Source organism: Python bivittatus, unplaced genomic scaffold (genome assembly GCF_059951505.1).
Source record: "Python bivittatus isolate LINGU-HERP-01145 unplaced genomic scaffold, Pbiv_v1 ctg000700_np1212, whole genome shotgun sequence".
Classification (NCBI taxonomy): Eukaryota; Metazoa; Chordata; class Lepidosauria; order Squamata; family Pythonidae; genus Python; species Python bivittatus.
Genome location: NW_028277098.1, coordinates 82,814,260 through 82,831,734, shown reverse-complemented (window position 1 = coordinate 82,831,734; position 17,475 = coordinate 82,814,260). Strand labels below are relative to the sequence as shown.

Below are 17,475 nucleotides of genomic sequence, written 5' to 3'. Positions count from 1 at the left end.
AACCTAATGGTGCTGAAAGCAGTTCACATAGTTCAATTATGCATTTGCATTTATAGTAGATTAATAATGAGTAATCATAGCAATCTGAAATATATTAAAACTGTGAAGCTGCCTCATTTGACTGTTAATAGATTATTTCATTTGCTGAAGAGACTGAGATCTGAGGAAAGAATTGAGGAAATGCAGGATTAATGGAAGAAGAAAAAATATAAATTATTTGATTATGGTTAAGTAACGGGTTGCTATCTTTGGTGATGTTTAATGGTTACTTTGGATAGTTTTTTTTTTTTTTGAAATGTTCAATTGGGTATAATGGATTAGTTTATCATATCTAAGTTACTATTTTTGGTATATAAATAAGGGATTATTATTTTTGGTAATGTTTATCAGTTTTTTACTTTTCTGTAATGTTGAATTGTTAATTGGGATTACTAATAGGTTGTTATCTCTGGTGATTAATGGTTTTTTAATTTTTTTGTAATGATTAATTGTTAATTGGGATTAGATTTTGATTATTAAGGAGGGATTATGGCAATTAAGTTTAAATGGAAAGGGGGACTAAATGCTTATGATGTTAGTTATTCTTATTAATTCTTATACCTTTTGTTGATTAATAAGGATTGCTGAGGATTTAGAGATGGGTCTATAGAAAATGGGGTGAAATATGGAATGAAGATGTATTTGGTGGTATTTTAAGAGACAGTGATAAGTTGTTAATGTTGAATATATTTGCTGGGATGAAGGGGGAAGTTTCTTCTTATCTTTTGGGGGGGATTTTTTTACACTTTTTTTTTCTTTTAATGTATTTTTGTATTAGGTTTTTGTATTATTTTTATCTGTTTTATATAATCTTTAATAAAATTATTGGAGGAAATACATTTTTTGCCTTGGTCTAACCTTCTTACAAGAATTCCCCCATCCCCAAATGCCTTAGAGCAGATTTTCAGGACTGTACAAAGGAAGCAAGAATTGTGTGTGTGTGTGTGTAATGGATGGACTTACCTTTCTCACAGTAAGAATGTGTAAACCATTCATGAACCATTCATTCATTGTCAGTAATGTTTTGAAACAATGGAAGAATTTCTACAGAACAATACAGCAGGGGAACCTCCTTGTTAGGTGAATGTTTTCACCATGTATCACTATTTAAAGAAATGTTTTAAATGTTAAATAATATAGAGAGAGAATTCTGGAAACAGTGGAAATATATCTTGCACAATATTTTCTGTTAAATATATTATTATAAGAAACTAAAATATTCCTAGAGGAATAAGTATTGAAATTCTCAACTTAGATAATGTTTCGCACTACTCTGATTCCTATTGAATTATTTTATTTCTTTCAAATAGTATATTCCCTATTAAATATTGGGTAGCCATTGCAGGTGCTGGACTTCGCAAAAGCACAGCTTGATTTGATATGATACTCTTCAGATACTCAACTAACACTCCCATAGTCAATAGCTAGATAACAACAGAGGTTTCAGAGACTTAACACCATTAAATAAACTTTTATTGCAAATTAAGAAGTCATAGCTACACAGTTGCTGCAGAATACAGGAATCTAGCTGTGCCTGGGGTACAGGTAGTCTCTGGGTTAAGAATGCCTGGTTTATGGACAACCCGTAGTTAAGAATGGAGCCTATTGTAGCAAAATTAGAGTTAAATACCCAATGATTCGAGTTATATACACAGTAGTTCCAGTTAATTACACAATACTACTTATACAGTATTAATACAATAATACTGTTCTGACTTACATACAAATTCGACTTAAGGACAGATCCTGGGAATGGAAGTCGTTCTTAAACTGGGGGACTACCTGTATATGTGTGTGAGAGAAAGAGACAGTCAGATGGACACCCAAGATTTAAATCCTAGGTCTCCTTCTCCTGCCCTTTCATGGTATCAGTAATTTTGATGCTCTTTTCCCAGAATGGAATGTGGAAGGCCCCTGCCCCCATGTTTACATAATGGTCTTGCAGGTCTGCAGCTCTTTGATTTTTGCCTTGCCAGCTTCAATCCTCAGAGCAAGCCAGCTAAATTAAACTCTTCCACTTGCATGAGTTGTCTCATGCAAAAATACACTCCTTTGAAATAGGAGTGGAAATGCACAATTGAAAGGCCAGGGAAAGGGATTTCCTTTTTATGAGTTTATGTTTTTACTTAGGATCCTAATACTCCCCAAATCCTAACGTTTTAGGCTGATTCTTAGCTGGCTTTTTTGCAAAATGTGCACTTGAGTCAATTCAGTAATACATTCTGTCTTCCTTAGTCCTCATGTAGTCAAATATTATGGCAGCTATTTTAAGAACACGGACCTCTGGATAGTAATGGAATATTGCGGTGCCGGATCTGTGTCTGATATAATTCGACTACGAAATAAAACGGTATGTGCTGCTTCAGGATCTGAATAAATGCTTGAGGGTTTTTTGGATAAAAGTTTTAATGGTAGTGATGAACTTTATCGATTTTAGCCTGATTTATTGAGTGATAAAAGATGTGAAAGTTCATAAATTGAACATTCCTTCTATGTTCCGCTGAAAATTATTCTGTATAAATAATACTGGAGATGAGCAAGTTGTAATATCCTCCTGTAGCATTCTCCATCCCTTATCCTAACAGAAGATATGTATTTTAAGTAACTGTAATAGAATCTTAATAGTTAGTAATAACTATCTGCTCATTTAGTAAATTTTCTTCTACAGCTGATGGAAGATGAAATTGCTACAGTAATACAATCAACACTGAAAGGACTGGAATACCTACATTTCATGAGGAAAATACACCGTGACATCAAAGCTGGCAACATATTACTCAATACAGAAGGCCATGCTAAGCTTGCAGATTTTGGGGTAGCCGGCCAGCTTACCGTAAGTGTAGAAATTGCTTATGCAAATCTTCATACTTTGTGCAAAGACTTGGTTTGTTTAACAAGCAACAGTTGGGAGCATAGTAAACTATTAATGATGGCTTATAAACCATAATGACTGGATGCATATGTCACAGAATGCCAGTATCCAAATAAACATAGTTTAATGTGATATATAAACCAAGCAAGAGTATACTCATTTTCTGGATGCAAACTTTACTATGTAATAATGAGATGGTCACCTGAGAACTACTACCTGGTTTAAATAAACTGATTTTGTAAGATTGTAAGCTCTAGATTTTTAGAAATGTCTATTTTCATTTGAATCCATTTCTGTTGACTTGGATGTGCACAAAGTGGGAAAAATTGTTTTCATCCCAGAACAAACCATCATATTCTGGAGGTTTTGCTAACTTTCTCAGGACAGGCATAGTTTAGACAAATTAAAATCCAGAATGCTTTGGTTGTTTGGGTTTTAGATGAAAACCCTTGCCTCTCCTTCCTGGAACAAAGCTATATGTTCCAGTGCAGGCATGGTCAACCTGAACCAGGCTATTCTGTACAGAGTGTTTTGACCATCTCTACTATTAAATATTTTGAAAATTCTAGGAGTTGGGATATTACTATTATATTTTTACCCCACTTTTATTTGTATGTATGTATGTATGTATGTACGTACGTATGTACGTAACTCAGGGCAGTGAACATACCTAATATTCCTGCCTCCTATTTTCTCTACAAAACCAACCCTGTGAGGTTGGTTGGGCTGAGAGAGAGTGACAGGCCCAAAGTCACCCAGCTAGCTTTCATTCCTAAGGGAAGCCTAGAACTCACAGTCTCCTGGTTTCTAGGCCAGCACCTTCACCACTATACCAAACTGGGTCACCACTACACCATACTGGCTCAGGGATGTTTAATGTAGCTTATAGTATCTATAATTATATAATTATAATATAGTTTATAGTATCTCTGAAATGTTTTTAATCCTGCTGAACACTTGATCAGCAGATGTTTTTAGCAGGTTTTCTGTTAATTAATGCACATTCCTTTTAAATAGCTAACTTCCTTAAAATTTGCTTCCCTTTATAGGATACTATGGCAAAAAGAAACACTGTGATAGGAACTCCGTTCTGGATGGCACCTGAAGTGATCCAAGAAATCGGATATAATTGTCTGGCAGACATCTGGTCTCTGGGTATCACTGCCATTGAAATGGCTGAAGGAAAACCTCCATATGCTGATATTCATCCAATGAGGGTAAATGCTGGGTAACTAGTCCAAGATAAAAGGATAAGTGTAGCTTTAATGCAGTAGTGAAATTGAGCCCTAGTTCTTATTGCCTTTTGTTTGATTAATCCTATTTGCTAGATATAGTCTATAAACACCGATTTCATAAAATTCCATGTGCATAGTGAGGAAACTGATTGTGTATGATAAATCAGATTTGCCTAACTTTTTTCACGCATGAAAAAATTTGATTAATAAAATATGGTCTGTTCCCCAGATGCTTAATAATTTCTCTCATCACATTAAAAATTACAGTTTACTGTCCACTTTTAGTGTGGCTATAGGGGCCATACTCAAAAGCTTTTAGGGCTTGCCCGGAACCTCTGGTTCTGTTCCTCTGGGATCAACATTACAGGTAGTCCTTGTTGAACAACCACTTGTTCAGTGACCATTTAAAGTTAGGACGGCACTGAATGAGGGGGACTTATAACAGGTCCTCGTAGTTGTGGCTGTTGCAGCATCCCCGTGGTCACATGATCACAATTCAGGTGCTTGTCAACTGGCTTACAGTTATGGCATTGTAGCGTCCCCTGGTCATGTGATCGCCATTTGCGACCTTCGCTGCCAGCTTCTGACAAGGAGAGTCAATGGGGAAGCTTGCAGGAGGTCACAAATGGTGATCACGTGACTGCGGGACACTGCAACCACATGGGATTCACCTAACAGTGGCAACTGGGATTGCCGCAACTGCTATCATAAGTCGGCACGGTCACATGACATTGCACTTTACAACCGTGTCACTTAGCTATGGAGTTACCTGTCCCAATTACCATCATTAAGCGAGGACTACCTGTATAAGTGGTGCATCTATGTTTTTCTGTTAGCTGTTCTTAGGAAATAGAATGTTTACCATTTTCAGCCCAGTTTAAGCAGGAAGTTGGATTCAGTAAATTTCAAAGATAAGTTATTTTGGATGCAAATATGTAAAGTAGCCCATCTTGAAAACATTGCAGTGCCATTGCTAATTATACCGAACAGAGGATGAAGACCACTAGGACCGCTTTTCCAGTCTGGGCCATTCAAAGATGTTGGGATGCCATTGCATCTGGTATATTGGGGAAGGCTACTGTTATGGCCGGCTTCAGCCTTGTGCTCTCCAATTGCTATCCTTTAACACTTTCTGGGAGGCTAAGGATAACAATATGTGTGGACCCATATCACACATAGGCAGGGTTTGGTTTCTTGAGGAAGTTTAGTACTTTTTTTGTTTTTGGAATACCTACTTCAGGATTAATACTATAGTTTTCATCTATTTCCAACCTCAATATGGCAGAAAATCGTGTCATCAGTTTTCAGTAGTTGTGATCAGAGGGGCTCTGAGTGACTCGGAAAAAGAGCCGTGTGGGGTTTGGGGCAACTAGTTGCCCCACTCTTGTCCTACAGAAAAATGGTAGGGAAGCTTTGGCGCTTTAGGCTCTTGTAAGTATTTTTCTTGTGTATCTATTTTTTGCTTATGTATTTTTATAACATGAGCAAAGGGCAGAAACCAATGTTGTTATTCGCAGGCAATTTTCATGATTCCAACAAATCCACCGCCAACATTTCGAAAGCCAGAACTGTGGTCGGACGAATTTACAGATTTTGTAAAACAGTGTCTTGTGAAGTGTCCAGAACAAAGAGCCACTGCTACGCAGTTGCTTCAGGTCAGTATCTGCTCTGCTGGAATGGAAGGAATATGGAGCTCTTCCCTCAATCCACATATTTGGGAAGCTTAACAAAGTAGAACTTGCTTCTGTGCTTTTGATGTGTGTGTGTGTATGTGTGTGTGTGTGTGTGTGAGAGAGAGAGAGAGAGAGAGAGAGAGAATGAGAAGCTTTGCTTTTTTGGCTTTTAATTTCATTTTACCAAAATTTGAAAAATCATGCCACTGAATTTTGCTTGTATTTGGGAGCTTCCAAGGATGCTAAAAGGGACTGGATGAATCCTGCAGATTGGTCTTCCCTGTTCTAGGCTATCAAAGTATTTTAGAACAGCACATCAGAGTTTCATTTCCCGTATAAATTACATAAGTTGAACAAGATTGACTTGGTCTTGCATTAAAGTTAGATTGATTTGCTTCCAGCATTATCTTTGGAGTCGTATTAACGTATTATTGGGTTCTGATTTTTTTTTTCTTACTGCATTTAACTTTTTTTAAAAAATAATTTTAATATCTGTTTTCTAGCACCCATTTGTAAAAAATGCCAAAGGAGTTTTCATCCTGCGCGATCTGATTAATGAGGCAATGGATATCAAACTAAAAATTCAGGAAGCTCAACAGCGTGACTTGTTTCACGATGATGAAGAAAATTCAGTGAGTACTAAGGCCATTAAGCTTTCTGTAGCATCATTATAAATTCTTTTTTCCATACTGTTTAGCTGACTCTGTTGTTTAATATTCATTTATTTATTACTAGTATTTCTATGCCACTCCGTTCCAACCAGTTCTGAGCAGCATATAACATAAACTATAAATTAAAAACAACACAGTAATTAATTTCTTAAATGTTTTCAGTTTCCTTTAAAAACCCATCTCTTTGGAGGTGAAGCATCAACAGACTGCAAGATGAACTCGCTGCAGTCTTTACCATCAGCCTGGGCCCTCACCTCTTTCCTCCCTGTTCTATGAGGAGGAGAAATAGCAGGACCATCTGCTTTGTGGATGGTAGATGATCACTCGAACCCTCTATGGCTTTTGTGTGTATTGGGAGTGATGAGATATTGCCAGGTTCCAGCAAAGGTCTAGAAAGCCAAGGCTCAACCCCACAAGGTATATAAGGAAGGAGCGCTATCTATGGTGCCTTGAGCTCCTAAAGGAATGATGGGGTATAATCTAATAAACAAACAAACTATACTGGTTGCATTATTGCCATTCTCAGGAAGGCAAGGCTTTTGAACCCTCCTTTGAACTAGATAGAGCTGGATAGAGCAGCTTATAACTAGATAGACTGATAGAGCAGTCTATCAGTTATATATCATCTACTCCAGGAGTTATATCATCTTCTCAGTTTGCTTTTTTCTTCTGTTTTATTTTCTAAGCATGGCTGTCTTCTTACTGATTTTTGTTAATTCCTCTAATGAAGAGGTCAGAAACAGCAAAAAGCAGCATTTGCTACCCTCTCATTATAAGCTTGCGGCTCTTTTTTGTTTAGGCTATCCTAGCATATTGTCTATGGGTCATTTGGGTATATTGAAGCCAGTTCAGTAGATATGTGGTTGCTCTGTTACAGATGTTTCTCTGCAGTTCATTTGATATATTTCAAACTTCTTAATATCCCTAGCTCCCATGCCTTGCATTCTTGGTATTTAATAACAGAATTAATTGATTGATTATGTGCCATCAAGTTGGTGTCACTCTTAGCGACCACATAGATCGATTTTCTCCAGGATGATTTATCCCTAGCATGGTCCTTCAGGTCTTCCAATGGTGTATCCATTGCCACTGTAATTTCATCCACCTTACTGGTGGTCATCCTCTTGTCTTTCCTTCCAATAACATAATAAATCTCATGAAGGAATATTTTGCTGTCCATTGGTGGCCAAAAAAGGAAACAAAATATGTTGCTATTTGATGAGTTAGAAGTATATCTGGATACAAACCATATACTCCTGTTTCACTATTGTTTGAATGGTAATTGGAGACCTACTGATGCCTTGAATTATTCTAGACATCTAGTAATGTCTTACTTAAGTTAGAAGTATTTCTTATCTCTCAATGTAGGAAGAAGATGAAACTGATTCTAGGACCATGGTTCGAGCAAGGGGACAAGAGGGTGGTACAGTCAGAGCTGCTTGTGGAATGAGTGATGGTATCAATACCATGATAGAATACAATGCCACTTTAGAATCACAACTGGGAACAATGGTCATAAATGCGGAAGATGAGGAAGATGAGGGGACCATGAAAAGTAAGTGCTTTTTAAATTATTATTATTCAGTGAAAGGACAAGGATGCTTAGGAACTCAATCTGGAGAAAACTGTATTAAAAAGATATTGTTAGAAAGGTGGCAATTCATATAAATTTGGTTATTTCTGCTAGGTGAGAAGAACTTCCTTGTTTTAGGAGGAGATTCCCAGAAATCTAGTTGGTCTAGTAGAAAACTCTGTGAATGAACTTTTTATGTAGCAACAGCTACTAAATATGGTGCTAGCTGTTGAACAAAATAATTTACCGTATATACTTGTGGATAGAATTTTCAGTGCCAAAATGCACCCAGAATGTTGGGTTGGGCTTATCCACAAGTATATATGGCAATACTTTTTTAAAGTACCTGCATTTCCCATATGTATTTGTGGATCAGCCCATCTGTGGATAAGCAGACCCAAAATACTATGAAAAATGTGGGTCAGCTTATCTTTCATGGTATTTTGATTAGAAATTTGAGAATTGGCTTATCCGCAGATGGGCTTATATGTGAGTATGCATGGTAAAAGAAATATATTATTATTGCAGTAAAACATTACCGTTCTTTTTCTCAGTTTAACATTAGCACAGCAGATGGCCCCAGAAGGACCATTTCAGGTTATCGGGTTGTATTTCTCAAATATCAGCCATCCCAAACTGTTACTGATAGGGCTATATTTGAAACACAGATGTTTCTGGGATATTAAATGTCCTCTGGCAACCTGGTTTGAAAAGCATCAGCTTGTAGTTGTCATTGCTGCCATCTCTCATTAGTATAAACTTGAAGTATAATGGAAGTGAAAGGGTTCTGCCACTGTCCTATATCCTACCTAGCTGGCAAGGAGAGAGGGAAAGATTTGCATGGCTTTTGGGGTAGCATCAGTGGCAGACAGCCTGCTTTATATGTTTGCTGTTTCAAATTATAACACTAATTAGGCAATGTAGTTAGCTGCTGCTCTAACTTTTTGTTGGCTATTTTTATTTTCACATATTTTAGATTTTTCTGATTATTTCTTTCCATGGGAAAATTTTAGAATTGTTCTTCTTTTGACCTAAATGGCTTTTTGTAATGCAGCCAGACCCTTCAGGCTCATGTTTATCTTGTCCAATGATTGATCTCTCTATGGAGTTTTATTACTATCAAAGTAAAGTTTTAAAAAAAATTAATGATTTTTAAACTATGTAGTTGCATCTGCTGATTTTTTGTTTAAAATATTGCAATTTTGTTAATACCATTGTACAAATGAAAATGAAATGAAAATTCAAAGTAATGTTTTACTCTATGATATCATTCATATTCCGAAAAATATTTCTACCACTAGAAAACATGACCTGCAAAGTAACCTCTCCGCAGCAAACATCTGGGTGACATGGTAACATCGCCAGAGGGTGCAGGGCTAAACATTTTTTTCCAGTTTGCTGTGCTTTGAAAAGTTTTTAGGGTGAGAAAGAAAGCAGGAAGCCTCTGGTGCTTTCATCAGTTTCTACCATAAATATGTCTGATGGTTCCTTCCCCTTACCGCCAAATTTTGGAGATAAGATTTCAGCCTGTTTTTTAAGCTGGGGTGTGTGTGTGTTAGGATCAGAATAGTAGAGGCTTTCCTTCCACTTGCATTCCCACTTCTTTGGGGGATGGGGGCAGGGCAAGAGAAAGAAAAAAAATCATACTCCTGAAATTAGGCTATTTTGCCATAGATGTTTGATATGTTGGGAACAAGATCATGGGGTTCTGGGGGCCACTCCTTGTTTAGAAGTACAAGAAGCTAAATAATCAGACCCAAGTCTGAAAAACAAGACCAAAGCTCAAGAAACACAAGCTTCTGTGGGCTCGAGATTAAAGAGACATGCACATTTGAAGAATAGGTCTTCCCTTGAAAAGGGCTTACTTGGAAGTCAAGCCTTATTGTGAGAGTTTCTTCTGGAGGACTTAATGATTGACAGCATAAGAATGGTCCCAATAGCTCTCAATAAGTCTCAATTCTAAACAACAATAAAGAGAAAATAATAGTTGTGATTATAAGAGACACACAACCATAAATTAGCACATCATATTTTAGCCTACTAAGTTGTGTCAACCAAATCTGCACGGTTGGATTATAGATCACTGTGTCAGCAGAACCTAGAAAACAAGGTTAACTGAGAAAATCTTGGCTAAGTTAACCATGCATAAGGGAGTCAAGTGGATGCAGCTAGTGTGTTTCTTGATTTACCCTTGCAGTTGATATCCCAACTTGCAAAACTAGAGTGATCATAAGCTCTACGTTGGAACTCTATGCTCGGTGCTGTCATATATCCTTGAATATCAAACATGCATTTTGAATTGTCTACTGTGAGGTTCATAAATTCCTGACCTGATTCTTGGTCCACCAGCAGCCTTGCCCTAAACAAGGTGTTGCCGCAGACTGGCAGCTGGATTGTTAATCTTCTATTCAGTTTGTTCTACTTGGCACTAAATCTTTGAAATGTTAATTCACCTGTATTGTACAACCAGCATTTGTGATCACCATGACTCTGTCTTTACTCTGATTTAAGTAAAGGAAAGAGCCTAAGCTTTTGAGTGACTCCAAAGATAATTTTCTGACCCACTCTCCAGCTCTGAAAGACTGGGTGTCCCATCATGCTCACCAGAAACTGAAACTGGTAAAGCAACTGAATTTACAACATCATCTAGGTTGTACTGGCATACTTTTGGTGCTTTCACTTTCATTAGTGCTAGTTGAACAGCTGATTTGTCTCTTTTGATGGCTTGTTCTTTTATCTTTCTGTTTCCTCTTGCAGTTTCTCAGTTCTGTGATGTTCTGTAGTATTTTATAGTCCATGCCCTTCTATCTGCAGAGTTTATGCTTTAGACTCTAAAGTTTAGAGTTTTATAACTGGATCTCCTTGAATATCAAACATGCATTTTGGATTGTACTGTGAGGTTCATAAATTCCTGACCTGATTCTTGGCCCACCTAGCAGCTAGTGTATTTCCTTGTTAAGATGTTTTCCTGATTGTAACTAGGGTATGAGTGTTACAAGATGAAGGTGCAGAACCCATAATGAGTTGTGAAGCCTAATAGAAAGCTGTTAAAAACAAAAAGGAGTTCAACGATCTGAATCTGCCATTAAGCTTAATACTAAATTTAAGCTTTAAATAAGGAAAAGGCTAGTGTGAGTGATAGGTGATGTTTTAGCACAGAGATTAGGGGTGGTTACTACTTAGACCATTTACAGGTGCTTATACTACAAGTGGACATGACAATAAAATGCTTGTTTAAACTATGCTGATTGCTCCCTCCAGATTGAGAACAAAGCATAAATGCCTTATCCAGTACTTATTTTCAAGCACATCATTTTAAGAAAGGAATTTAAAATTGAATGTTTTTTCTTTTCTGCTATAGGCAGATTTTTCCCATAATTCCCTAGTCCATGGTTTTATTTGGATTTGTAGCATTTCAGTGACAAATAGTGCAACAGTTTGGGGTTTAGATGAGCAGAGAAGACACTTGATCTAAATTATTAACTCCTGTCAATTTGATTCTTTCAATACATTGTAGAATTTGCAACCTTCACTCAATTTTTGTTAACCTACTAAAGACCTTTGATACTTTATTTCTAAATAGGATGTCTTGCATTCCATATGTAGTCTTCTTACTTTAATTATTTAAATTAATAGGGATTGTACTGAGTTATGAATTTTACTATAGTATTGTGTTAACATTACTTGACATAAACAGAAAAAAATGAACTAATGGAACATAAAGCTAAAAATACAGCAGTGAGAGCAGTTAATCAAAAGAGGGAGCTCCAGGATAGCTTCAAATTAGTAGAAAGTTGTTCTCAGTACTTGTTTTCTCCCTGGTGTTACTGACAGTGTTAAAAAGAATTACTGAATTATTCTAACATTGCATAAGGATCATTTGGTGTGTTTGTATGTGCCTAATATATGATGTATAAAGGAGAGACTGATAGAAATGTTGGTGGTAACATTATATTCGTCAGGAAACTTTTTTCTGAGTTTTCTGCTTTTCATGGTAAACCAGGGGATGTACAGCTATTTGGCTCCAAAGCAGCAAAGATGTTTCAGTGAGGGTATGCACATGTTTGTTGCATCTGTCTGGGCCTCCTTACCTGCACCTTTTCCTGGGGGTCGCACTCTAGACCAGTGTTCCACAACCTTGGGAACTTTAAGATGTGTGGACTTCAACTCCCAGAATTCCCCAGCCAGCCATTCAGTTCTGGGAGTTGAAGTCCAAACATCTTAAAGTTCCCGAGGTTGAGAAACACTGCTGTAGATGCAGACCCAGGAAAATATGCTTTAAAGGAGGTGATGACGGGTGTGGGGAGGAACATGTTTGCACCCCATTGACACTTCTTTAATTCAAATACATATTTTCTTGGGACTGCATGGCTATCACCACTTCTTTAAGGGATACTGGCAGGTCCGGGAAGCAAAACACAAAAACTAATAGGAAAGAGTCATAAGCTGAGAAAAAGGAAGGGAGCTCATAACACAGAAATGCAGGGAGACGCATGTTGTGGAGTGCAAATAGCAGTTTTCAGGAGAATGAGTTTAAAAAGACACATCCACAGATGCTGTGGATTGAAACTGGAACCTTGTATACAGCATGGAAAGAATGTTTGTGATCACTGCTACATCACTGTTTCCAATCCACTGAAAACCAGTGTGAAGCTGACCTGCAACTGTCTTTGCGGCCCTGAAACATAGAGAAGAATATTGTGGGGGGAGAGAGCAACCAGGAGTCGAGGTGTGGTAAGAGTTTCCACCGGAGGCATTAGGGATGGGGTAAGGCAAGACTCAGGGAGCAGACAGGTCAGAAACTCTACAGTTGCAGAGTTGCAGAGAAAAGACTAAATTTCCTGTGGTTTCATATATGCATATATGTTACATGAAGCATGTAATAAATTGACTCTGTTCCCATGCTTTACTGATTTCATGAGAACAAGAAACGCTGGAGCTGATTTCGAACCACTACAGAGATCTTGTGTGGAGGTGTCTGCAGTTTCCCTATTAGTACTACTCAGCAATAAAATACAATAAGTCTTGTTAATCAAAATAGCTTTGTATACTTGTCCATACTCCAGTTTTGCAGTTTAATGTCATTGCCATATTAATATGAATTGATTTCATTTTTTTAGCAAGGTGACTTGTGCCATATTCAATGTGTGGAGTGCTCTGCAAACATTTATTTCTAGAGCTCTGTTTTTCTCCTTATCACTTCTGCAGTAATAATTCCTTTCACATTCCACTAAATTGATTTAGCTGTAAAAATTTATCAGCCTTGCGTAAGATTCTTCAGGGAAAGAGTTTTTAATGATCACTGTAACTAAATGGTGTTTTAAATGCAGTTGAATGGAGGTCATTAATATCCTAGAGTGGCTCATATTTCATGCTGGGTGTTAAATGGTAAAAAGGAATTATAAATCCCTTCCTCATAGAATGGGTGGGTGATAAAAGTCATACATACCAGTTTTTACCTTTTGGACCTGACGGATTATTTTTTTTCCAGAAATACTTTCAGAGAAAGTTCCATGCATCATAAATATATAACACTTGGTTCATGGGGCATAGTAGGGAATCTTCTGTTCTCCCCTGGCATTTTGTATTTGGCTCTGATTAGTTCCTGCAAGCGCGTGTCGTCTTCCATTACACCATCCTGAAATCTGTTTTGATGAAGGCTGGCGTAAAACCTTTTGAAATAGAGAAAGCATGTTGAGAAGTAAAACAGACCCTGCTGAGAAAACCTTCATTTGTATTATTTTTGATCTGTTGCTTGGACCGAGAGGTGGGATGTTTGCTAGTACTGTACATTTCTTTTCAAGGTCGGTGCTTGGAGTAACATTCTTTCATATTTTGATTTATTGGTTTTGGCAGCAAGGCGATTCAATGCTTTTACTTCCCTGAGTGAATTAAAATGTTTGCTTCCTCCCCATGAGTTGTATAATTTAAAAGAATAACATACATTTTATTGAAGTGAATTAGGATGTTCCTTAGTTTCATTTTTAATGTTTGCCACTCTTGATTTCCCTCGTATTAGTACTGTGTATCAGGAAAAACTAGTGGAGAATTTCATCCCTTTCAGTGCGGGCAATACAACCTGGCTGTTAAAACTACTCTGGGTGTGCCTCAAACTTACAGGAATCAACATCCAAAGAAATGGCATTTTGGTCCAGCTTTCCTCTGTAGTCTGATTTAGTTTCCCTTCTGATTGTGTTGAATATGCAAGTTTTGCCATCTTGCTAATGCTTTCCCCTGTACTAAGTATGTTGTTCAATATGCTCCTTTTAATCTTCATATATGTTTTTGTATCAGCATTATGTGCTTACATTGAACATTCAGGCTGAAGAGATTGTGACATCACAAAAGTAGCAAATGTGCAAGTTTCAAAGTGCTGTTTTTATTGCTGAACTTGGAGGCTGGAAAGGCTTTTTTAGAAGAGTGGTTTTGTTTTTGTTTTTTTAGTAGACACAATCCCTAGATTACACACAGATTCCATTTCAGGAACCCTTCCATAAGCTAATTGTTCTATATATAAGATTGTGCATTGCACACATATGTAAAATGATGGCCTTCATTTTTGACTATACCCAAAATTGTGGCTGCCATTCTGCACACACACACTCCCCCAGTGTGAAAACAGGTTTACATAAATCAGGGCTTGTATAATCTGGGGACTCTCCTTATTTGTTCAAAGTTACGGGATTTCCATCAAGACCAAAATATGAATAACTTTCAGAAGCTTAGTGAGATATTTCTCAAGCACCTAGCTGTAGTGTTGTTGCAACACTAGCAGCAGGTAGATGTACAAGTAACCCATTTACAGAATGCCATGATGCAACTAACAACAGCTGGGACAGAATTTGCCTCAGCCTGTGGGAGCACAGCAACATATACAGTAGCTCTTCCTCCTGCCTCCCAGGGTCATTCCCACATACAAATACAAATACAATACAAAATACTTTAATGACCAAGTATAAAATATATACAAGGAATTTGTCTTTGGTGATGAACAGCAAGATCAACGGTGCGTTTGGATAGCAACAGAAAAATAATAAACAGTAACAATAACACTACACAGTAAAATAACTTTTTCAAAGGGAGAAGCCACTGTCCAGCACATATCAAGTCATGTAGTAGTAGTAGTAGTAATGTAATAGCATTACACTAGAAAAGTGAAGCTCAGCTGCTTCAGTTCAATAAACTTTTCACTTGGTAATTTTTCATATAGAGCAATGGCTCTCTTTTCTCAGTAAAATTGGAGCTCTGAAACAGTATAATTAAATATAGGAGCCTCAGAATAGCATTCTTTAAATGTGTAGACAAAGCATTATTGATCACATTTTTTATAAGGGAGAGCTGAAGGTGCTTTAATAACAGGATTTTTTTTTTTCTGTTACGTCGTATGCCCAGTTCCCAGTATTGAAAATAAAAATAACTGTTATAGCAGATGGCTTTATTATGGTTGCAGATTAGTTCTTTCTGTCCTCCAGAATGGCTGTCTATGGATTAAAAAAAAAACACCCTATCAGTTGTAAAGTTTAAGAGTACTCAAATCATATAGCATTATTGATATTATACACTTGACTCATGAAGTTGAGTTCTAACGTCTAACTATTTAGCACTTTATCACAAGATTGTTTTTATTGATAGATGGAGCACATAAAAAATAGGAATAAATGGCAGTTGATTACTTTGTGCTGAGCATGCCTTTCTGTTCTAATCATAGACCTGGCTTATACACTATGTAGTCATAGTTTGTTTAACTAGGGTTTACTGAATAAAACTCCTGGCTAGTTTTATACAGCTTTAAGGTATAAACCACTGATTATGAATATAATGGATGGCTTCATACTTATTAAGTCAAAACCAAACAAGCAATATTTAAGCAAAACGGAGAGGTTCTACTGAAGTCCTAGGTCAGGACCTGCTCCGTCAGGGAGAATGCAACCAAATACAGAGCCAAATTTGGAGTATCTCAGGCGCCAGAAGATTTCTGAACAAACAGCCACACTGTCTCGCAAGGAATTCAACTTGAGCCTGTTTCAACTCATCAAGTCCCTGACAGCCTCCAGACCCCTGGTCAGGACATCTATTTAATCTTTTTTTTGGCCCAGGGTAGAGATTTATAGCTAGGTATCATCAGCGTAGTGATGATAATCTTAACCTTGACCAACAGATGATTTCTGCTAGAGCCTTCATATAAATATTAAATAAGCTAGGGATAGGCCACACCCTGTTGAACCCGTACTGGGGTGACTAGAACCATGAACTTTCTTCCTCCATCAATATTAACACTGCTTATGGAGGAAGAGAATTGCTGTAAGAGGGTTCCTTCAATCCCAGTTCTTGCAGATAGTTCAGACGGGTACTACTGAAGCTCTGTGCTATTGAGAATCAATCTAACAGGATCAGGAGGGTGGTACTCCAGGTTCCATTGAAAGTCATCTTCAGGAGTGAGGTTTCTGTCCCATGCTCAGAGTTTCAAGAACTGTATTTAGTATTTTAATCTACAGCTCAGTTGTGAGGATTGTAGAAGAACAAATAATTTGCATTTCTAAGTTGTAATTACGTTCTTATCTTTACTAAGAATAGGGAGCTGAAGCAGAATCACTGCTTTAGATGTTGCTTCAAATTAAAAGTCTGCCATGCAAACTATTTTTCTTTTTTCCCAATTCCCTTCAATTTATTCCCACAATATAACCTTAAAGGAATATGCAGAAGGAACAATATTGGAAGTGGAGATGGAAGTCAAATAAAGCTGGAAGGCAGAGGAGAAATAAGTTCTGGCTTAGGATTTCATAACTATCATGACAAGCATGAGATTGTCCCAAGTCATTTTGGAGGCTACATTTTAGAGGCTATATCAGGTTCTTACTTAAAGCAGATGAGATGTGGTTTGGTGAGGTATTGTCATTGATCCTTTGGGGATACAGTAGTTCACTTTCTTTTTTCCTCTATTTAATTACTCTTACAAGCTAGGTAATATAATCTGCAAGGAGAAAAGGAAAAGAATAATACTAATGCAGTACAGATACAAGTTTATAACAATATAGAAGAATAGCCATAGAGATAATTTACAAAAAAACAATTTCAGCAATAAAATAGGGACAGATAGCCAAAAAATCTTGGGTAGCCAAACAAATCTAAAATATCATATAGCAATGTATTTTAATACAACATTAAAAACTTTACTGTGAAACTTTTCATACACAATTTCTAATCAAAGCACGTGTCTGAGCTTTAGAAATATTTGGCTAACACAATTGAAAACTGAAGAAGGAAAGACAAATTATAGATAATGAATAATGCATTAAGAGAATATGGTAAATAAGATAGAGGTTATATATTAAATTTAAATATAAAATCTAAAACCCAAATTATAGATGTGGCAGAATTCCATGTGTAGAATTATAGTCTAAAAATGGTTAAC

At 36.9% G+C, this 17,475-nt stretch overlaps 1 protein-coding gene across 1 annotated transcript in view; it reads left to right on the top strand.

Annotated features, from left to right (window-relative positions):
• STK4 (serine/threonine kinase 4) overlaps nt 1–17,475 on the top strand; it is a 76,417-nt gene that overhangs the window by 12,593 nt on the left and 46,349 nt on the right. Inside the window, exons 4-9 of the mRNA XM_007426738.4 lie at nt 2,275–2,389; nt 2,708–2,872; nt 3,961–4,128; nt 5,664–5,801; nt 6,323–6,451; nt 7,859–8,045. Of these exons, the coding sequence (XP_007426800.1) occupies nt 2,275–2,389; nt 2,708–2,872; nt 3,961–4,128; nt 5,664–5,801; nt 6,323–6,451; nt 7,859–8,045 (902 nt within the window). The remainder of the gene's footprint in view (nt 1–2,274; nt 2,390–2,707; nt 2,873–3,960; nt 4,129–5,663; nt 5,802–6,322; nt 6,452–7,858; nt 8,046–17,475) is intronic.